We start from the raw sequence: 23151 nt of genomic DNA, 5'->3' as shown, positions 1-23151 counted from the left end.
CCCCCAGATTTTAGGCACACCACAAGACTTGGGACTGGATAATACTTAGCACTTAGCCTGCACATGCTCAAAGCACTGTAAAACACATTGATCTGTTAGCTGGCTCCCTAAAGCCAGCCTGGTTGGTAAGACACATTGTAATGATCTCACAGTGGGACTCAGACCATTAGCCTCAGCACATGCTTCCCAGATTCCCAGTGCTCATGCGGCTGCTGCATGTGTTCTGCCGACAACCTCTGCTAGGCATGGCGCTTCAGTGCACCCGCAAAGGGGGAACGAATGTCATTCGAAGGGCGGAGAAATTTTGCTTTTGGCTCAGTTTGAAAACAGGCCCGAGAATCCCAGTTAGTGGGAATTGCCGAGGGGTTGGTGAGGTGTCCCAGCTCTGCAGCAACTCAGCCACGAGACCTAAGGGTTACCCCAAAACCTTTTATCCATGGCAGAGGAAGAAATCCCTCCCTGGCTAGTTCAAAAAGTAGCTCTCCATTTGCAGGTTTAAATACAGAGGACAGTCCCCCCTCAGCACTAGCACAGACCGGTGCAGTCCAGGAGAACTCAACCCAATAGGAACTTCTGTTAACTCCCGTCAGGCTCGCTCTCTCTCTCACACACACACTCTCTCTCTCTCTCTCTCAAGGGAGGTGATGGAGAAGGGCAGAGGCGTCTGATGAGTGGAGTTATTGGTGTGTCTCAGAGGAGGCTGCGTGCCTGGCCCTGCCCCCCGCAAGATCTTCATCCTTTTACAGCCTCCGCAGAGTTGGAGACAACCTACTGACAAACAGGACTACGCAAGTCCTAGGGGAAGAAGAATGGTTTAAATCGCAAGGCACTGGACAGGAACTGAGGAGATCTGAGTTCTACTCCTGGGAATACCCATGGTGAAGATTTCGAAGCCAGCGGCACATGTCCCTTTGTCCATTCACTACTCCCTACTTTTGGGTGGCTTCCTGTGTGATCTTGGACAAGTCAATTAATCTCCTTAAACCTCAACTCCCCCCAGCTGTAAAATAATAATAATCCAGACCTACCTCACAGGGGCGTGGGGAGGATAAATCGACCAATGAGGTGCTCAGACACTACCAACAAGGTCCATGTAAGTTTCTAGATAGACAGAAAATGAATGGGAGTGGGGAAGGTGCCTAGTAACTGACCAATGAGCACACAGAGAAATTGTAACACCTTCAGGCTGAGCCCAGGCCCAGAAAAGGGGAGACAGCCCCCTAGGGAGAGATTCTTTAGGATCTACTAGAGGGTCTGACTGGATTCAAATGCTAACATTAGCCTGTAAGAGAAATAAGCTCCTGGGACGTCTGGGAGACGCTGTTCAGCTGATTGGCACAATCGCCTATTGCTGAGGCACAGGGGATGCTGCTTAGGTCCTTACTGGTTTGGCGACCAAGCCCCTAAGACGGGGCAGGGAAGAGAAAAAGAATGTAAACTTAGAAGCTTTATTAAGTACATGTCAACCTCCCCCTCCCCCCCACGGGCTGCAGGGATTGAAAGAGAAAGAGGAAAGGATATTTAAAAAAAAACAAAACTTTAATTAGTTTTATTTAAACTCACTATTTACATCTAACTCTAGCTTGTGCCCCGAGAAGTGCTGGCCTGCCCACGTGGAGTGCTCTACCCTCCCCACAGCAGCTGAGTCTGGAAATGAATTTGGCTGTTGAGTCAAAAGGGAGGGGGGTAAGGAGAAAGGGAGAAGTGCTGTCACATCCAGGCTAATGTGGATCCTGCCGCCCTCAGCTTGTGCCGGTGATAATCTCTGACTTCCAGCGTCAAGAAGTGATCGTCGTCCAAAACACCGAGACCAGGACAGCCTGGGGTTGCTTTGATGGGGCTTTATTGCTTCTGTGCATATGCTGCTTACGTGCCACTTGTGTTTGTATTTCCGGGGGAGGTGGATGTCAGACCATCTGTGTTCATCCCTGGAGCACCTAGTGAGAGAGAGCAGGAACTGCCTCGCCAAAATGATCACTGACTCCTGGTGGTGCCCTGAAGCTATGGTCTCTGCAGTTCCATGCGGGGTGTAGCAGATCATCTTGCCTTGGAATTCCAACCCTTGGCCACAAAGGAACACAAGAGCTTCCGCCCTGCTCCGGACCCAGGGGACGTCAGTGTCCCTGGAAAATGAGAGGATAGTCCTGGATGGCAGCAGAGCGACTGCCCGGGATCCAGGAAAGCTTTGAAGCCTCCAGACAGATTTCTTAGAAAGATGTCGCTGTAAGCGATAGGAGAGCCCTTTAAACAGGGTCACTCTGGCAGCCCAGAGAGCTCCTGTATGTGCTCTCGCTGCCTGCCTAGCACACAAGCTGGATGCACGTAACAGTTATCAGGGACCCCCTTCTGCATTCACGGGTTGTACCACGCATTACAGTTTGTCTTCTGTGCAGCAGCCGGGGGGGCTGTTTCAGATCCTGAAACCCCCAACCGAACACGAGGGGCCATTTGATTGCCATCCCTGCTCCACTCAAGCCTCCCTGTCCACAGGTTGCGCAGTGCCTCAGCACCCGTTCTCAGACACGGTCGCATTGAGCGTTACAGACTCCTGCTGAATTGCTGCTGTTGCCATGCTGATGGCTTCCTCCAGGCTCTGCTGCTCTTCCAGCTACAAGAGGAGACACACGAACGAATGGTATCATTCTCCCAAACGCGCAGACTGAGTTAATCTGTATTTTACCAGGACAGCCCAGGGGCAGAGATGCAAGAGGGCTGGGGTGAGGTAGAAGACAAGGAGTGGGGAACATGGGTGCAGAGGATAGAGGAATACCAAGTGCTGGGGCAAAGCAAAGGGGAAGGAATACGGGTGCTGGGAAAGGACAGACATATATAGGTGAGAGGAATACAATCGGTGGGCAATGGGTTCAGAGTAGGAGGAACACAGAAAAAGGGAGTTGCAGTGGGGCATAATGGAGCGCTGTGTGTTTAGGAGACTGCTGTGAGGCAGGCAGGCACTATCAGTACCTCGAAAGGGGGAAGATCATGGGTGATGGGGGAAGGCAGATAACAAATAACAATAGATGTTACTGAAATATTACAAGGAAAGGTACCAGGACAAGGCAGGTGGGAGCTGAGTACACAGGTGGACATAGAAAACAGCTGGGACTTAAAAGGGAAGAACACTGAGGAGAGGGACACAGAGGCCGCCATGAAATCCAGGTGCTGAAGCAAGCACCTTGAGCAGGTCTGAAATTGATGCAAGTGGGGAGGGAATCTGAGCAGAGTGATTGCACAGGAGCAAAGCTCAGCCCTGGACAGGGTGTCACATGGTACCTGCACTGCAATATGAGTGCCGCAGGCAGTTGCGAGCAATGCCACTTGCTGGTGATGGAGGGATGCGATGGCTGACGCTTCAGACATCACTGCCCCAGCGGTGACTATCGTAACCTGGAAAACAGACAACCAAATAAATTACATGCCCAAAAGGCCTCTTCATGCCCAGAACAGTTCTGAGTGAGTAAGCAGAAAGAAGCCCGTACCGGCTGCGTCTCAGTCCCATCCGCACTGACCATGGTGACGGTGTGTGTGCCGGAAGCCGCAAGGTCTTCCTGTGGCATTGTGATGGTGCCACTCTGCGTTACCATGCTGATGGCACTGCCCAGTGCCTGTAAGTCCTCGTGGGACAGACTGACCTGTGACGAGAAAACAAATGGTCAGCCATCAAAGGGTTAACAGGGCACAACTTGCACCCAGGTGGGTTTCCAAGGGGGCTGTCCTGCTGGACAAAGAGGATACCGTGGGGGTACCAGCTGCCCCTCTGTCCGCCCCTCTTCTTTATCCCACTTTGCTTTTCTCCAGTGCTTCCCATGCAAGACCGTAAGCAATTCCTGAGTTTGGCAGCACAACTCCCATGAAGAAGGGAAGGACCATGACTCCATGTTACAGATGCATGACCCAACGCATAGAGAGGTGAAGTGACTTGCCCAAGGTGACATATAGTCAGTGGCAGAATCTGAACTAGAACCCAGGAGTCCTTCTCCCAGTCCCCAGCTCTCATCATTTGACCTCATCTCCTTCCCACTTTAAGCATCTTCTGCCATGCTCATGAGGGGCAGTTAGTTAATTTTCTGTGCCAGCCTCATAAGCAAATTGAGGAGCTATTCTCAGCAGCTACTTCCTGAGCCCTGTGCTGCAGAAACAGACTTCCACATTTAGCCCTCAAGCCCTGCTGCAGAAGGCTGTGTTTGATCAGCGAGGGGGCATGGCCAGTGGTTACAGGGATGTAATTTAAATAGCAAGCAAAATACAATCCAAATCCAGCCAACGCCAACAGAGACTGAAAGCTGCTACCACCAGATGAACGCTCAGTGGCCAATGGCAAATGTGTTTGGTGAGCCTCAGGCAGCTCCCACAGGACAAAAAGCACTTTACTAGCGGCTCTCTCAGCAGAGGTCAAGGAAACTGAAACCTCCTTTGCCCTCCATGTCAAAACTGATGCATGAGGGCAGGGACGCGTGGAGGAAGCTTGAACTGGTTCTGCCCAGACTGCACCAGATTGATGGTTACAGCCTGCTGCTCTCCAGCATCTTTCAGCACACGGCACTCAGACAAAAATGAACCCTAAACTCAAAGCTAAGATGAAGCCCGGCCCACATCGCACACCCCGACGCGAGCGACCGACCATGTCTACCTAATGGTAAAGGAAAGGACCCGACAGCTGTCCAGGAGGATGGAGAACATGTGGCTGTTAAAGGCAGTGACCAGCTCTGTTAGCTGTACCCCGAATTCTCCCTGGTCTCTGTACCTGCTGTGTTCCATCCTGAGAGATAAGTGAAACCTGGGTAGGTATCCCATCCTCCTCCTCCTCCTCCTCCGAAAGGAAAGCAATCTGCTGGCGCTTCAGTGGGGGGCCCCGCTCTGCAGCCGCAGCAGCTGGGCAAAAGAGAAAGGAAGTGCCAGTGAGAAGGGCAGCATCTGGATGTGGCACTATCTCTATGACCCTGGGATCTACCTGCTCTCTGACGGGATAGGACAGCGCAACAGATAAGAGCATGGGATCATAATGACAATGGCACGAGGTGGGTCTGGAAGGTGGGGCTTCGCCTGAATGGCTGCGGGCCTAGGATGGGGGCTCCTTCCTGTAGAGCTGGGTGTGAGCGAGGGGAGGGGCTGGAGGCCCAGGCTGGGGGGGCTCAGTCTCTCCCTTTGTTGCACTGTCTAATCCGAGCCCTGCCTGGGCTGCAGGAGGACGTGGCCCGCACCTTCCAGCTGCTGCTGCTCGTAGAGAGCCTGCTCGCTCTCCTCCGTGGCCTCCAGCTCTCCGTGGGCGCTGCGCTTGTGCATGGCCAGCGTGGAGGTCTGGCGGTAGGTCTTCCCGCAGTTGTTGCAGGTGTAGGGCTTGCAGTGGGTGTGGACCACGTGGTGTTTGTACAGACTGGAGTACTCAGTGAAGCGTTTCCCGCAGCCCGGCACAGTGCACATGTACGGCTTCTCGCCTAGGACAGGGAAAGAGGCGGTCACGCAACAGGGTGGGGCCACAACAGCACTAGGCATGCTGTCAACGTTGCAGCTGGCACAAGCATTACATTCATCCTCACCCTGCCAAGGGGCGGCGTAGGGATTCACCCCTTTTCACATGGGAAACCAAGGCACAGAGAAGCCAGAGGATTTGGCTAAGGTCACCCCGTGAGTCAATGGCAGAGCCAAGAACAGACTCCATTAGTTCTGCCTCCCAGTCCTGGGCTCTGTGAAGCATTTTCCAGGCAGATCTCCCTCCACTCTGCATGGCCTGGTGTGTCTCTCTCGTAGACACACGGATCTGTAGAGCCTTTGCTACCTTTATGGAGCATTTTATTGGTCTATTTTACAGGGGAGAAGTGGGCTACAGAACCTCAGCCCCGCAGCAGTTAACTACTAGAGTTTAAAAAGGTAAGGGCGATCAGCTACCATGCTTCCGGGCATAAAAGCTGACAGAAGGTCAGTGTCAGGAAGGGAGCTTTTCGCCTGCAGTACAACCGTGCAGGTCCATCACAGAGGATTGTTTTGCTTTCCTCTGATCACCACAGCAGGAAGCAGGATACTGGAGTTGATGGAACAATAAACTGGCCCAATAAAGCGAGTCCTATGACCTTCACTGCCTTACCTACCCTCAAAATCTGGAAAGGGAAAATTTGGCCAGGTGATAGAAATCTATGGAACTGGACAGCTAGCTATAGGCAATGTTGTCACTTGGCTATGGACTCAGTTGTCTTTCCTACAGGGGGAATTATACCCTCTCCCCCAGTTTACCTGTGTGAATTCTCATGTGGTTCTTGTAGTTGGTGGCGCTCGTGAAGCCTCTCCCGCAGTTGGGCTCGGGGCACATGTACGGCCGCTCCCCTGTGTGTGTCCGGATGTGGACCTTACGGATGTTGGAGGTGGTGAACGAGCGGCCACAGCCTTCAAACGGGCATTTGAAGGGACGCTCACCTTCATCAACAAAAAGAAGAAAGGCAGAGTATGGTTTCTGCCAGTCAGACCGACCTTCGCTCCCTACAACGCCCCGAAGTTTGAAACAGAGATCAATCACATCCCCGCCATCATGTCTGTTACACTGAAGAGTCCCTCAATTCCAAGGCTTTAGGGCATTCGGAGAATCCAGGTTGCACTGTGCACAAGAATAAGCAGAAAGGATGGGCTGCATGCAAGGCATACACAATGGCTTCATGCTTTTGACATGTCTTCTTCATATTCCCCCCAACCCGATGCTTGACAACGTCTATCCCCCGAAAAGCTCTCTTTCTACTAGGTGAGTTTAATGCTAAGAAGACAGCACAGTTGGGGACTCCTTCTTAGCATAGGAGGGAAGCAAAGTCTCCATGACCAATTCAGTTCTCCCTGACGAGGCTGCCAATTGCAGACATGTTCTGTAGGAAACAAGCTAATACTCCAAGCGCCTTCCACTGTTTTTTGTTATCATGCATCAGACTGCAAAGCTGAGGTTCATGGTGCTTGTGTCTGTCTCAGTTTGACACCAATGCAGCACTGCTGGGAAGGATCTAAGGATACGGAAGTTTCATCCAGCATGTAAGCATATAGCAACACAAATCAGAACAACAAAATAATTGAACTGACACACTGTTTGTTAGTGTCACATTGTTCACACTGCTTGTGTCTTCTTTCCATGACCTGTGTCTGTCCCGTCTGTTTAGACCAGTGGTTTTCAACCTGGGGTCTGCAGCCTATGTCTAAAATTTCCAAAGGGGTCCATGCTTCCGTTTGAAACTTTTTGCAAACGCAAATGAAAAAAGGTTGAAAACCACTGGCTTAGACAGTATTGTCTCATTGTTTCCTTGTATGCCCATCTGTCTATATCCACCTGCTGTCTCTCGTCTTGTACTTAGTTTGTAAGCAATCCGGGGCAGGGACCGTCTTTCTGTGTTTGTACAGCGCCTAGCACAATGGGGTCCTGGTCCAGGATGGGAGCTCCTGGAGACTATCATAACACACCTAATGAACAATAATCAAGATGGACACGTGCTTCCTTGTCATCAAGACCTTCAGACTGGGGAGGACTGAGCTCAGACCTCTTGCTATGTGGCAGTGCAGCCCACCTGTGTGTGTGCGGATGTGTTTCTGCAGGTCCCCCGAGGTTTTGAAGGCTTTGCTGCACATGTCCTCGGGGCACTTGTACGGCTTCTCACCAGTGTGCGTTCTCACGTGGCTCTTCAGCCCGTACCCTGCAAGGGAAGAGGTCACAGGAAATTCGTGTTGCAATCTGCTGCACGTAGCATGGGAATATATGGACAACGTCTCACTCCATGGATTGTCAAAGCTCTGTCCTGTGTCCTGGAAGGTCAAGGGATGGAACACCTGGACTGCCTGGAAACACAGGTTCAAATCCCAGAAGGGGCCATTTAGTCCTTCACCCTTCCAAGTTAGATAAGCTGAGTTCCAAGCAGTTTACAATGGGGAGGAAGGGGAGAGAAAGAGTGTCTTAGGAATGAGGCCTTAAAAACTGAGCTTCCTCGGAACAATAGAACTGGCAGCTTCAGGAATGAGATTCATGTGCACAGGACAGAGTTTTTCGGCACATGATCTACAACCATTACCTGTAGCAAATGCTTTCCCACAGCTCGGGAAGTCACACCTATATGGCCGATCGCCTGTGTGAGCTCGCTCGTGCACCTGGAGAGGGAGAAGGGACAGAACGTGAAGCCAAGACTAGATGAGGCAGCAGCATGTGGAGATCTGGGGGAAGGAGCACACTTGGGACTCTCCAGCTGCTTTGCGACCTACATTCCAACCCACCCATCCTCACATCAGTCAGACACGGGATTCTTGTTCACTTCCTGTGCTAAGCTGCCATGTAGCAGCTGTGTGCTGTTAGGCCTGGTCTAGGCTAGGATTAGCGAAGACATTTAAATCCCTAGGTAACAGAATAAATTGGTTTTTAAAATACGTTAGCCAGCTGGGGTGAATCCTAGGCTTCCTGCTAGGGTTCACTTCAACCAACTAACTCGTGGTAAAAATACAACTCCCGAGCTAACACGTTTTTACAATACACTTTTGACGCTACATTGTTTGCAGTATTGTTGTAGCCATGTTGATCCCAGGACATGAGAGAGACAAGGTAGGTGAGGTAATTTCATTTCAAGTGACTGCCTCCAACATGCATTACCCCTTCTTCTTAACAATCTGAGCAAGCTTGTATTTAGCCCAAACACTCTGCTTCCTTGCCCAGGCCTGAAGAGCTCTGTGTTGCTCGAAAGCTTGTACATCCCACCAAGAGAAGTTGGTCCAATAAAAGATCTTTTATCCTAGCCCAGATAAGACCTTATACAGTTGCTGTGTTCTACTTCAAGCTACATGCTGGATAGCGGGACAACAAGTGTTTCTAATGCTTAGATAGGATCTAGATCCCTCTCATTGCTGCAAAGGACACACTGACTGCCATCAGCTCTGCTTTGAAAACACTGCAGCTCAGCAGCCAAAGATACGAGAGTCAACTGTCAGGATTAAGTCCCCCTTCCTCTAAACCCCTCAAGGTTCCTCATCTCTTCTCACGTGCATATTCTCAAGACACCAGCCTTCCTCCAGGTGACAAGCCCCATCCCTCTGGCTCTTCACGGTTGGATGCACCTCCCAAAATGGCCATAGAAAGTCACTGCAGAGTGCCATGCTCCAGGAATCCTGGCCTTTTCCCTCATGGAGCCAAGTTTGAGTCTCTCAGTCCCCTGCATGGGAGCACTGTGAGCTGCTATTATAGCAAGGGATGGTCCTCTGGCTGGAGCTTTTGGTGTCAGTGCATCAGCTGGCTTACCTTTAAATGGTGGGCGGTGGTGTAGAGGCGGCCGCAACCTTTGTAACCACAACGGAAGGCTCTGTCACCAACCTGCTGCCCCTTTCCGCTGCTGCGCATCTCCTCTTCCCGCAGATCCTGCCAAGAAGCACAGCGAGGCTAAGCCTAAAGAACCACCACAAGAGACCTTGCAAGGCCAACATGAATTTACCCCTGCACCCTCATCCTGTACATTGATCCCACTGGAAAATACGTCTCAGGTGCATACAAATGTACAGTGGCGCATACACAGGGCAGTCAAGGGGAGCAGGAGTCATGATTTCTGGGCTCCATTTCCCAGCTCACTGGGTGATCTCCGGCAGGTCACTTCACTGCTCTGTGCCTCAGTTTACTCATATGTAAAATATGGCTCACAATATTTACCAGCCTTACACCGGAGTTTGCAAAGCGCTTTGAAAATCTCTGATGAAAGGTGCTACAGGAGAGCTAAGGATTACTCAGATGATTATCTACCAGATCTCAAACTGAATAAGAATGTCAGGGTTGTAATCCTAATTTTAAGCCTTGAAAAATTCTACTGGCCTCTTTGCCCATCATAAGCCATTCACTGACAAGGGGACTGAATATCTTTAGCTCTCCCAGCGCCCTCATCGCCCAGGGTGGAAAAGTAGATTTTGTGCCTGGGCTAGTACATTTTTAGGATGAAACTGCAAGTCTGCAAGATGTATCACCCACAACATTCAGATGTTGAAAAAGCCCACAAGAAAACAGCTCTATAAGGAGGTGATATCAACAAAAATAGCCATACTAGAAAAAAGATTAGCCATGTAACTGGTGAAGTCAAACAAGGCACACTTACGGCTCCCTCTCCAACCCACACCTGAGAAGTGGTGGGCTGGCAAGTTAGCCTGAGCTGATTCAAAGGAACATCTCACTGACAAGTACAAACCTGGGAAGGGGCATTGTTAGAAACCTCATTCTTCAAGTGGCTGCTGCTATTCACTCTCTCTTCCTCCTCAGAGACCTGCAAGCAGAGAGACCGTACCATTTGCTCATGCCCGTTTGCAGAGCACAGAACGGGTGAGCCATAACCAAGCAATGAGACATTCACACCAGCAGAGCGCACCCGGGCTGCTATTTTTTAGACACCACAGCTGCTGTTACTGGTGATGGAATATCTTGTCACATTGGCACAGTCTCCAGTAGAGGAGCCAATCTTTGCCTACCTGAAGGCTGCCTTGGTAAATTGCTGGGAGCCTGAAGACCATTCCCAAAAATAAAATGGAGTTGACTGCAGCTGTTCACATCTTTAATATAAAGGTGGACTGTATGAAGACTACAGGCCCCTGCCCTCAATACTCCATATTAAGGCCACACAAATTAAGATGGAGCACTGCATGCTGGGACTGGTAATCTCCACAACCACTTGGATCAAGCAGACACATTTGGGACTTAGCAATGTTACGGGTCTCATGGCCATATTAAAGATCTTGGTGTGCTACGTTGGTCATATCAACCAACAATCTCTTTATGAAGAGAAACATGCATCATTGATTACTTCTATTGGCGAACATTAAGAGTGTGTATTGCTCAGACAATCACCTGATGTAATTAAAGCAAGAAAATCTACAGTTTGTGGAAGGGAGAGAGAAAAATTAACAGTGAACTTAAATGCCCACTTATGAGTGCGCGATTTTACCACAGAAACAAAGGCTGGGACTTGGAGAGCCTGTGAGCTCCTTTAAGCTGCTGGTGAAATTTGCATCTCATCAGGAATATAAAGCAGGTTCATAGGTCCTAGAAACACATTCTTGCAGTATCTTATACTTCTCCAACACTTTCCATCCAGAAGAATCACATATGCTTTATAACTATACATTTCATCTGCTACTATAATGCAGCCACTTCTAGTGTGGAGGATGGCAGTTGTTTAACAGCACACAGCAAAACCTCACAACATTTTCAGCCAAGAAGCGAAGAAAGATATTGTATCCAATTGAAACTATAAGGGGAATTTAGATAAGACAGAATGAAATTACATACAAGTGGCTAGGGGAAAAGAACAAAAGCAATGACACAAAATCCAAGCTGTATAGAGATCACTGCATTTCATTGCTCCTTCCGCAGCTGCATTTCTTTTCTTTATCCTCCCATATCCTCAGATCCATAAATAGAAAACTGGTGGACTCTCTTAGTCTTGTGCTAGTCCGTTCAGGCTTCTAAGTGTCATATTGATCGATTTGGCTTCTTTCTCTATTGTTCTGTGTAATGTTTCTCTAAGTCCATCTTTTTCTTACCAGATGTGATGCTTTAGGTTGGTTTGCTCTACTTAGAATTTCTGATGTTCTAAGAAACTCTTCCCAATTGAATCTGATGGCATTTATATTTTGGAATCAATTTTGTATCAATTTCTGTTGTAGATTTCCATGACCCAACTCCATAAAGGACGACAGACATGATGCCAGTGTTAAAAATTCATACTGGTGTATCAGTGCCTATCATGCTACTTTTCCAAATCTTTATCCAAAGTTTTTGAAAGTTGTTTGCTGCTTTTGATATTTGCTGCTTGAAATCTAGCATGTCACCATCACTGCACGTCTCACGCCCTAGACCGATAAAATGACTGACTTTTTCTAGTGTTTCTTCATCTACTCTAAAGGTTATTTTTAGGATATTGATAGCAATATTTCCCCCCCCCCCCTTGTTGATGAACAAACCAACTTGTTTCACTCTGTCTGCCAAAAGCTGGGTCTTTTCTTCCGTTAAGCAATGTGTTGAGCTAAGCAAGACAGTGTCATCAGCAAAAATTAGATCATCCAATTGTGCTTTATCATTTGTCCATAAAATTCCTCGGTTGCCTTCTGCGGTCACTTTCTTCATGATACCATGACCAGTGCAAACAATAGTGGGGACATAACACACCCTTGCCTTACTCCAGTTGTCACTGCAAACCATTGGCTGATGGTGTCACCATCTCTGACTGCACATTTGGCATTATCACATAGAGCCGTGATTATTCTAATGATTGTTGCTGATATTCCATAATATATTAAAGACGGTTTCTGTGTCAGTTGTCAAAAACCTTCTTGAAATCAACATTTTTTAATCACAAGAGGTGCTTGCCACTCTATCTGAGAACAATATGGTCTGCACATAACAACAACGGACTAAAACCTGCTTGTTCCTCTCTGAATTGAAGGTCCATTTGTTCTCGGCAAATTCCAGGACAATCTTGCACATGATTTTCCCAGTCACTGAAAGCAATGTGATCCCTCTCCAGTTATGGCAGTATGTAAGGTCATCCTTCTTTGGCAATATTACAACGAGCCTCTCTTCCATGGGTTGGGTTCTTTTCTTCATTCCATCTTCTATTAAAAAACACAAGGAGATCCTCGAGGGCTGTTTCATCATTTGCTTTAAGCATCTCTCCAGTAATGTCATCTACTCCAGCTGCTTTCCCATTTTTGAGTTTACTGATGGCTTTTCTAACCTTTTCCATTGTATAGACACTACATCAATAACGAACTTTAGCGGTAGGTCTTCAGTCTATTTAAAACAGCCAGAAAATGTTCTGCCTAACTTTTTCTTTGTTATTCTGTGTTAAGAGTCTTTCCGTTTGCATTTTTAATAGGGTTTCCAATATTGCTCAAGTTCCTGTTAGTTGTTTGATTTATTGTCTTATATGAGGTTGGCATCTTCAGACTCTTGACATTTTCTATCAATTTGCCCTTTTATTTCTTCTTAGCACTCCTTTTTTCCTCTCCATCTAGTGCTCTGTAGTCTTCTTGCCACTTGCTTGTCTATTCATGTCTCATGATTCAAATTTTGCTTTGCACTTCTTCTCTTTTCCACTGCTGCCCAAGTAGCATTGCAAATACATTCTTCCCCTTCATATTTCGTTATTAGAACTCTTTGCACTTTCTAGATAGCACACACTGATGTTTTCACAGAGTATCAGTCTGAGTTTTCTTCAGTTCACTCCATCAGAACTGCTCTTCAGTTCAAGCTAAAAGGCATTTTTTGTGTTTGGGTCTTCTTTTAATCTGCACCATCCTCTTTACCTTGATCTTCAATTTAGCAATACAAAGGTTATGATCACTGCCCACATCTGCTCCCCTGCACACACGTCTATCTGTCAACGAGCTGCAAAACGTTCTTGACTTGCAGAGGTGATCTATCTGGTTTCTGTAGTACCATCTGGGGAGTTTCAGGTCACTTTATGAATTTCTTCATGAGGAAACATTGTTCCACCTACCACCAGGTTGTTCACGCTGCAAATTTCTACTAATTATTCACCATTTTGGTTCATGTCCAAATCCCTGCCACACTTGCCTATAACTTTGTCTGACCCATCATTGCTACTTCCATCCTTTGTGTTAAAATCACCCAGTTGCTATGATTTCATGCTTTGGGACCTTGGTTAACACATCCTGTAACAGATCATATTAAACCCAGCTTTTTCCTGATCTGGCTTTTCATTGGTCGGTGCTGTATTTGCAGCCAATTATATGTAAATAGCCCAACGCATAGTGGAAACCCAGGAGCAGCACCACACCTATAGCTAGGTACCTCCCTGCATGTGTCAGCTAACAGAGAGGGTGGGGAACGGTATTCCACAATACTAATGGGAGCCTTTAAATGTTCATTAACAGTATTATGGGACCGTTAAACACCCATCTTAACATCATTAGCTACATTCCCACAAGAGTACTGTGTAATTTCTCTTCTAAAAGTCCGCACTTTCACTGAGAAGCTGGTATACAGAAGTGCCAGGCAGTTGTGGTTACTTAACCCCCGGTCCTGATCTGGTCTGGGAATCAGCTCCTCCCCACCTGCCAATCAGCCATGATGCCAGACCGTAAAAGGAGTGCTGCATCCTTACCTTGTTGGCATACTGCTTGAGAGCATTAATGGTATCAGCATCAAAGGCATCATCTTCCTCCTCCCCAGCCAATTCCTCCAGCCCTGTTTCTGCCTGCACGGCCAGGATGGTGCTGCCAGCTGGCATGACAACAGGACGATGTATGTAGGCAGTGGAGCCATCCTCCAGCTGGACCTCTTCCAGGGCATTGGCATCATAACCCTCTGGAGGGGACCACAAAAATCAAACGCTGTAGTCAAGCCTATGAGTGCTTATTAGCAATTGCTATGTACCTATTGGCACAGGAAAACGTAATCCTGGCATTCCCTAACCTTTGGGAGCTTGACTTTTCAAATTTAATGTTCTTTTAACTTAATTTTTGTGTGTGTAATTATTCTGTATAGGAGAAGCAAGTACTCTTAAAAAGGCACATTACCACCCCATCAGTACCCATTATTAGTCTGCTGCTATTAATATTTATCCATTCACAATAGTAAGAATGACCTTTTTTATTTCATGTACCAACAATAATTCCCCGTGTTGCAAGCTCTGCTAGAAGGTAAGAGTCTTGAGCCAGTTCTGCGCCCTTCTCTTTCTGCTGGGCCATAACCCACATCAGAGCTAGAGATGACGACAGAGCCAATAACCTCCATTTACAAAAAACATGCAGAGTTAGCAGGGAAAGTTTTAAGAATCCTTGGTTGAAGGTTAATCCAAGTGAACCTGATAGATTTTTATTAGTAGCAACATGGGCCAGAATGTGGCTTTCATATTGTGTTACTGTTGATGGTACGGTCTAGGGTGATCAAATGTCCCGATTTTATAGGGACCGTCCTGATATTTGGGGCCTTTCTTTTTATATAGTTGGCAATTACCCTCCACCCCCACACTTGCTATCTGGTCACCCTAGTACAGTCACATCTGTATTTCCTACACTTTACATCACCCGAGCTACATTCTTAGAAACGCGCAACATTTTGTTTAATCCATTAGATGCTTGACCCTGGGAGAGGATGGAAAAATTAATAATTACCTTTAGGTGTGTTGTGTATATAAGCCATGCTGCCATCTTCCAACACCACTTGCTGCCCATCTTCAAAAGCTATAGACTCTGTAAATCAACACAACCCATAGATACCAGAGTGAGGAATTTCATGTCTGGATCTCAGAGTCAATTTGCTCAATTCCCCATATAGCAGAGCACATATAAGGCTCAGTTCAAAAATGTCCTGCTCATTTTTAAAACCTACCATGGACTTACCTGAGCTGCCCCCTACTTTCCTGGCTTTTCTACAGCACTCATCACTGCAGGAAATGAGCTTCTCAATCATTACTTAATTTATTCTCCCAAAATCCGTGTGAGATGGGGAAATGAAACTATCCCCATTTTACAGATGGGGAACCGAGGCACACAACGATTAACTGACTTGTCCAAGGTCATACAACAAGTTTTAGGTCAGATAATAGAGCCCCAGTATCCTGAGTCCCACTCCAGTCATAAACCCATCCTCTATCTCTAATTCCCTTTATTTATTTAGCAGCTAACTTCTCTCTGTTCCTTTACAACACTTATCATGGTTGGTGCAAGGTTCTTATCCTCTGTAGCTCCTATCATGTGAAACAAATTCCCTTTCCCTCTCAGCTGTGTTAACACCATCTCATTTCAAATCCGAGAGGAAAACATATCTATTGATGACCCAAGCTATGGGGCTTCTATCACTTTTCTTGGGAGACTATTCCAGAGTCTAATATAGCTAATAGTTTACAAGGAGTTCATGTCTGACTGTTCACGGATAAACGTATAGTGCCCTAATGTTGTTTTTAAACCACATGGACACAGAGGCTGTGACGAAGTGGGAATGTTCTTAATGCTTTCTCTGAATACTGTGTGGGTGCCTCAGTTTCCCCTGTGCATTTCTTAAGTATCTAGGTGGTGGGATAAGGGTGTGTGATTGTTGCAGAGCCCTAGAGGGCCATCTGCACAGAGAATGGCTGACACCCTGTCTCCTGGCAACTTATGACCTGGGCCCCCTCCCCTGAAAGGTGCCAACTGAAGGTGTTGGAGAACAAAGAGACAAAAGGCCAGAGGAGGGGCTGGAGGGAGTCTCAGTTTGGAGCTGGCTGGGGAGATGGGGGGAGGCCCAGAACCTGGGTCTGGGCTCCCCACCCCGCAAGATGGACCTGACTGAGGGGTCCTGTTTTCTGTACCTACATGCTCTGTTTTAGACTGTGTTCCTGTCGTCTAATAAACCTTCTGTTTTACTGGCTGGCTGAGAGTCACGGTGAATCACAGGAAGTGGGGGTTTCAGGACCCTGACTCCCTCACACTCCGTGACAGAGGCTATGTATAAAGACACACAGTGAACTGAACTTATCAGATTTGTGATCAGACAGATACACACTGTGATATAGAGCACAGGCCAACACTATTTTAACCTGCATCTGTTTAAATCAGCAGCAAATTTGGCCTCAGATGAGTTTATTGCACATTTCACAGGAAGTTACATATTACAGAAAAAGCATCTATATTTTCATTCAGCACTAAAACAATAGGTAGGGGGAATAAATCACACACAGATGGACTCCTTGACGCTAGAATTTAGAGATGGGATCTAATTGTCAAGGTCGTCAGCCTTGAGTCACACTAGTAACATCCCTCTAGCAAAGTAGGGATACATTCCAAATGTCACCCGAGTTCCACTCCTCCTCTTCACCTTTCTGGACTGTCACTTGATGGATGTAAGCTGTCGTCCCATCCTCAAGCTCAATCACTTGCCCTTCAAGCAGCTTCTCTCCTGCAACAGTGTGAAAAGAAAACTATCATCGCTGACTGCAGTACTGATAAACCTTCCAGCACACAGGACTGTTCCCCTCTGTTCATAACCCTTTGCTATTTCTCCTAAAGAGAAATAATCTCATGGGATCACAGTCACCAAATGAGGCCATTATTTTATCAACCCCTATTTGCATTCAGAACCATAGTAATGGGTACACTTATGAATACCATAGAGAAGATTAAACCTCTCTTTCCTATGTTGTCTGAATGGAGGAAACAGTCTAAGGCAATCTCAACCATCACTTATTTACAGGGTACAGGATTTTTTTTACCAGCTCTCTCTGCCATGTAAACAAAGAGAAGTAAATGGAACAAAAATGCTCTAGCAAATACCACTAGGGCTTAAACCAGCAACTTAATGGCATAAATGAGGGACTGAATGCTTATTTTTCTTCTCTTGGTCAAGGACCAATTCTTGTAAAACTTTACAGGTCCTGAAGCACTAATTGCCTCTACCCATGGCAGGTTGTGAGAAATGAACCTTACAATCGTATAATTAGGATTGCCATCTTGCTTCTGAAATACATTTCCAGTTGTGACATTTTAGTAACCTATGGAAGCCCATGCTACTTTCAGAGGGTGCAAAGCATTTGGGTCTAGAGCCCCAGGGGCTCCTAGCACATGAGCACTCCAAACACAGATGTAGACACAGTCCCTATGAAAATCACTCAGAACACTGCAGTACCACAACAGTAAGAGATAGAGTTTGGAACTATTACTCTAGCATTTAAAAAAACCCAGGGAGGTGGGGGTTGTATCTGGTTCGAACCTCAAACCACCTTAAATCAATCAATAATTTCTGACTATTGCCAGGCTCCAGTATATGACCAGGGAGAGAAACTGCCACAAGAACTAAGCCTATCTGCATTTAAGAAGGTTCATTGTCAACAGAACTATAAAAGTATGTGGAAATGACATACCCAGTAGGAGTCCATTATCTATTGAGACCAAGAAATGTATGCCTGCTGTTACGTAATACTTCTTATTTGTTTACTTCTTTATTAATAGGGCTTTTAGATTATAGATTTGATCAAAGCAGAAATCAATTGTGTTCTACCTACACACTTGTTGACCAGTTAAAATACAGAATGAGGTTCTCCAGGCAGCATATTAAAACTGGAAATAATGAAGGAAAATCAGAAATGGAGGACTATGTGAACTGGGGCTGCCTTCTCCTACTGATCAAAGGATCACTAAGGAAATTTTTCTCTATAAGGAAATGTTAAGCTCTGCCAGAAGTCATTCCCCAGGAATGTAGAAATGCTGGGTGGTATATTAATTCTTTCAAATAAACTGCTCTCATTCAAATGAGTAGGGAAATTATGCAATCATAGAAATGTAGGGTTGGAAGTGACCCCGAGAAGTCATTTAGTCCAGCCCTCTGCGCTGAGGCAGGACCAAGTAAATCTAAACCACCCCTGACAGACTTTGTCCAATCTGTTCTTTAAAACCTAGTGATGGGGATTCCACTACCTCCCTTGGAAGCCTGTCAGAGGACGTGAGCAATAATGAAAATAATCGTACTTTGGATTCATTCAGCTCTTCTCATGTGAGGATTTCAATTAGTTAAGTTTCAGAACATGCCAGTGGGCGAGGTATTATCATCCCCATTTTACAGATGGGAGAACTGAGGGACAGAAAGCTAGGAAACTTGCTTGGGGTCACACAGCAGATCAGTGGAAGAGAATCCAGGAGTCCTGACACAGAGTGCCTGCTCTAACTGAAAAACACAGTTATTCATAGCTTTAGAGAAGAGAAGGTTTTCTACAATAATCATTGCGGTGCCTGGGTGTACATCTGGGGCAGCACCTTTATCTCTGGGCCAAAGGTCTGATTCAAACCCAATGCTGACATTGCAGAGCAGCAGGTATGATGTATAGTATAAAGAGATGCCATGTTTCATCAGAGAGTTAAGCGGAGGGCTCTTGTACCCATCCTTTGTGGCTCTTTGGGAGAAGACACACATCCTGCAGCTATTTCTGAAAAAAGTGTGGATAATCCTAATGTCCTGGCCAACAAGGTACATTAATAAAATAGGTTCTAATGCTGCAAATCAAACTGAATGAACACACCACTTACCTCCCTGCACTCTCTTGGCTACAGTTGAGCGGAGCCTGGGTGCTCCTGCTAACAGTCTAGCAATGAATGCCTGGGGCTGGGTGTCCCAGGTGGAGAACTCTGTGCTCTGGTTCCCACTACCTACCCCTTGGTCGGATACAGTTCACACCTGCTGACGTTCAGGGTACAGCACAAGGCCTATCTATTCCCTCAGGCTTTTGCCCAAGATGGAGAGATTGTGGGACACACAAAGTATCTTTCTAATGGATGAGTTTGACTATGAATTTGACATCCAATACTGCATGGAGTGTGTATTTTGTGTAAGTTCCTAGAGACTGCATGAGGGCAGCATTTTATAACTCCCAAACTAAAATAATAGACGTTGCATTTCGTGTCAGCTTTACTTCACTAACCAACACTTAACGCATCACTCATTTCAGTGAGAAAGGTGTTAGCGTAAACCAAATTCTATCACTATATTCTGAACCTATCCTCTGTTTATGTTTCAGTAGCTCTCTTAGCTCCTGTGTGTTATTTTCCAGATCAGCGGTATGTTTCCTCTTCGATACGAGTCAGTGAAACCTAACAGACAACCACAAGCTCCTTGCCCAAGTCAACAAGGGAAACAGCAAGTATTATGTGTATGATACCAACAGGGGTGATTTTCTGCAGTATCACTCAACATATCAGAGAGGTCAGGCTCAGTAGTCCAAAGGGTCTCTTACCTTTGATGGCCTGCTGAATGTAGGCTGTTGTCCCATCAGTAAGGGTCACTGCCTGCAGGCCCAAACTCTCCATAGTGTCCTGATGACTGCTCCTCAGACATGAATTTCACTTTAATCAGCACACACTTGGAGAGTGTTGGAAGCAGGAGCTTTTTGGAATAGGCAAGGAGTTTTCTTCTTTGTTACAAATCTTAGATAAAAAGAACATTTCAAACTATATTTTCCCCAAAAACACACTCGTACTTGCACATAAAAATGGGTGGATGTCAAACTACAGTTTGGGGGAAAGTTATTATCGGCTAATGTGCATAATCCTTCCAGTGTCTGTCATGTGAATTTCAAAGCCCAGTTCTGTGGACAAAAATGGGGAGAACAAAGCTCAGTTGTCAAGTGAGTTGGCAGATTATTTTTTCTCTACAGGTACACTGTAAACAGTTCATTTTAAAATCTAGAACTAGAGTGCCCACATGAGGAAGGAACTACTGCAGAAATGTGCTTTCAATTCACACCGTACCTTATTCCAGAAGAACTTTCCTGCATAGACAAGCCCTTATAGAAGCGAAAGGTCTGTGCAGTTGCTGACTTATCTTCTGAGATCATCTCCAAAAGGGCCAAATAACATCAAGCGATGTGGTAGTTTTTGCGATATGGGCAAAATACCAACTAGGAAATGGTCTGAAACCCACCTAATCATCCCATACGAAGGCCATCAAACAGCGTTCAAATGCTAACAATTTTGGGTCACTAACAACTTGGACTGGATATGAACCAGCGACCTAGAGAAGAAAATCTTCCGTATCCCAGGATCAGTTCCCTAAGCTGTCCAGTCCCCTGCAATGGCATTTTTATGAGACATTCTACATTCCATCAATAAATTATTTAAAATCCTAGATTTATGGGATTTAAAAAAAAAGTTATTTCTGGGGCAGCCTGGCAGTTTATGCTCTTTATTACCATGAGAGGGACTGATCATATGTCTTAGGATTTTCTATGGCATCTCACTGTAATATCTAAGTATGTCCTACGTAAACCAAACCTTGATGCCTAGATCAGCAGCAATGGGAGGGGCAGCATGTGCCCTACTGCCACTGTGCATCACTGTGTTGCAATTTCCAAAAGCCAAGAGTTCCAATGTGGCATTAGCCAAGATAGCAGCTGTGATGATGGGCGGCAGAGGAAACTTGTGGGAAGTGCAATTAGAAATGACTTAAAATTTAGCACATAGGTTTAAAACTTTGGCATTTTACCTGTGAATTATTAGATCTCTGGGGGCAAAACACTAACTGTACTTGAGAATGTAACTTTTATTGAAAGAATAATACAATAATAATAATTAAAGAATTTTTTCCACTTCAAGGTCCCAAAACACAGACAAGGTTTTCATCTCAAGGCCAAAAGACCAAAAACATCAAGACACTTGATCACGGCCTTGGATAGACCAAGAGACTACTGACACTTGACCAGAGCTCATACTAATACCACAATAATACCACCACTTTCCTCTTATCTGTAGCTTTTATAATACATAGATCTCAAAGGTTTACAGATGAGGTCAATATCATTATCCCCAAGGGAAACTGAAAATGATTTGCCCCCAGTTTCCCAGCAGGTCAGTAGTGAGGCTGGGAATAGAACCCAGGTCTCCTGATTCACAGTTCAATGATATACCCACTAGGCCACAGTCTCTCTCTAATAATAGAATCTTATGTTTATACATCATCTTTTCCAAGACTCCTGTAAGCTTTTTGGGGCAGGGATTGTCTCTTCTTATGCTTGTACAGCACTAACTGCAGTGGACCCCTGAACAGGATTGGAACCTGTGGGTGCTATCAAATTAAATAATCCTTCTTACCACTATAAAGCACATTAATAATGTACAGATACCCCAAACATTATTTCATCCACCCCCAAAGTGCAACAACCTCTGTGCTGGAGCAGAGCAGCTGTTTGATAGTGCAGAACACTACATGACTGTTCAGAAAGACAGTGAAGAATACGACACACAGTTGATATGAGGAACTCTCAGAAGGCAGAATGTAATTGCTTGAATGGGACTATTAACACCCCCGAACTGAGTCAAGTGCCATTAGACTTTTAATGATCAAAAGCACTCAGGATCTCAGTTTTATGTCTCATCCAACCCCCCGACTACCCCAGCACTTCATGTCCTCTCTCTCTGCCATCTATGTGTGCATGACAGGGTGAAAAGGGATACCAGGAGAGAGCCATTAATAGGGATTTCCAAATATGTTGAAAGAAGATGGTCTTTGAAATTGAGTTAGTTTATCATCTAGACAGACCTTTCAAGCACAGGAAGGCCATGATGCATTTAACACTGTGCCAACCGTTCATGGGTAATCCTATGGTTGACTACTTTAGCAGCTGGTTGTGGTTAATGTGACCGTCCTTGTCACTGTGTCAAATTGTGTTTGATGATGTGTTTGTTGACATGTGTTCTAGTAAAAACAAGCCCTTGATGAACAAGGACAAAAACAACATTTAAGGGGCCTAAAATCAGTTAAGAAGAAGTTTAATGCAATAGTTGGGGGAATTCAAATTGAGGATTCGGAATGGGCTATTATGTGGCGGAGTTGGAGTTAAGGGGATTAGCAACGAGGTTATAGGGAGTTAGAGGATGTTGAAGGGGATCAGAACGGGCAAACAGTGTGTAAATGGACTAGGAATTGGATCATGGCAGGGATAAGGTTTGGGAGTGTTGAGGATGTCTGGGAATGTTAGAAAGAAGGACTGGTGAGACAGGGAGTTTGGATGTTATTAAAGATAGGGATGGTGTTGCGGTGATTAAGGATGGGGCAACAGGATTCTGGGGTTTAGGGAATTAAGAATCAGGGTGCAAGGTAATGGGATACCAGAGAGGATCAGAAATGGGAATGACAGAATTTGGGGCACTAGAGGGCATTAAGAATTGGCAGTGATAGGTTGGGGAATTGGTGTGATGGGGTGTTGAGGGAGCTAGGAATTTAGGATGACAGAGGAATTGGGTGCAGGGGCTGAGACTTCCAGAAGGAAATGTTGGGGTCTGGTTACTGAAAGGATCAGGGTGGGCTAGGGGAAAAAAGAGGACTAGGGCCTGGGGGGGAGGGGGGGGCTGGCAGGGGGCCAGGAGGGTGGGAGGGGCCGGGGAGGGGTTAGCGGGGGGCCGTGGGGGTGGCAGGGCCCGGGGGGCGCAGCGGGGGGCCGTTGGGAGGACAGGGCCGGGGGATGTACCGGTGGCGGCGGGTAAGGTGCTGGGAAATGGGGTCTCCCTACCACAGGACCGAGCCCGGGCTGGGGGCGCAGCCCGCCTAGGCCTGGCTCCTCCACCCCCTTCGGGCCACCCCCACTATAGACACCCACCTGAGGATGCCCGAGCGGGCCGAGTCCGCCGCCTGACCGCCATGCACCGGGCCCAGCTCCTAGAGCCCCGCCCCGCAACCTGCATGGCCCGGCC

The 23151-nt window shown here is 46.5% G+C and overlaps 1 protein-coding gene across 4 annotated transcripts; it reads right to left on the bottom strand.

Annotated features, from left to right (window-relative positions):
• Positions 1-5: 5 nt before the first annotated feature.
• On the bottom strand, positions 6-23151 carry ZNF76 (zinc finger protein 76). 4 transcript variants are annotated; one of them, XR_003899921.1, is made up of 16 exons: positions 23058-23151; positions 19701-19890; positions 16796-16876; positions 15115-15192; positions 14103-14305; positions 10170-10244; positions 9242-9358; positions 8031-8106; positions 7533-7658; positions 6229-6408; positions 5202-5435; positions 4745-4872; positions 3480-3632; positions 3274-3387; positions 1564-2608; positions 6-1101 (listed from the first exon to the last, which is right to left on the bottom strand). XR_003899921.1 is itself a non-coding variant. In XM_026659166.2 (15 exons), exons 2-15 carry the CDS (start codon positions 19771-19773, stop codon positions 2504-2506), a joined length of 1743 nt encoding a protein of 580 aa, XP_026514951.1. In that variant the 5' UTR covers positions 19774-20051; positions 23058-23151; the 3' UTR covers positions 6-2503. The 4 variants fall into 4 exon arrangements, 2 of the variants coding, with proteins under 2 accessions (XP_026514951.1, XP_026514950.1); XR_003899922.1 differs by having other exon boundaries at positions 1871-2608; XM_026659166.2 differs by having other exon boundaries at positions 6-2608; positions 19701-20051.

The sequence above is a fragment of the Terrapene carolina genome, unplaced genomic scaffold, assembly GCF_002925995.2.
Source record: "Terrapene carolina triunguis isolate 2854851 unplaced genomic scaffold, T_m_triunguis-2.0 Scaffold604, whole genome shotgun sequence".
Lineage (NCBI taxonomy): Eukaryota > Metazoa > Chordata > Testudines > Emydidae > Terrapene > Terrapene triunguis.
Note: the sequence above shows the minus strand (reverse complement) of the source record. Positions and strands in the feature narration are given on the sequence as shown.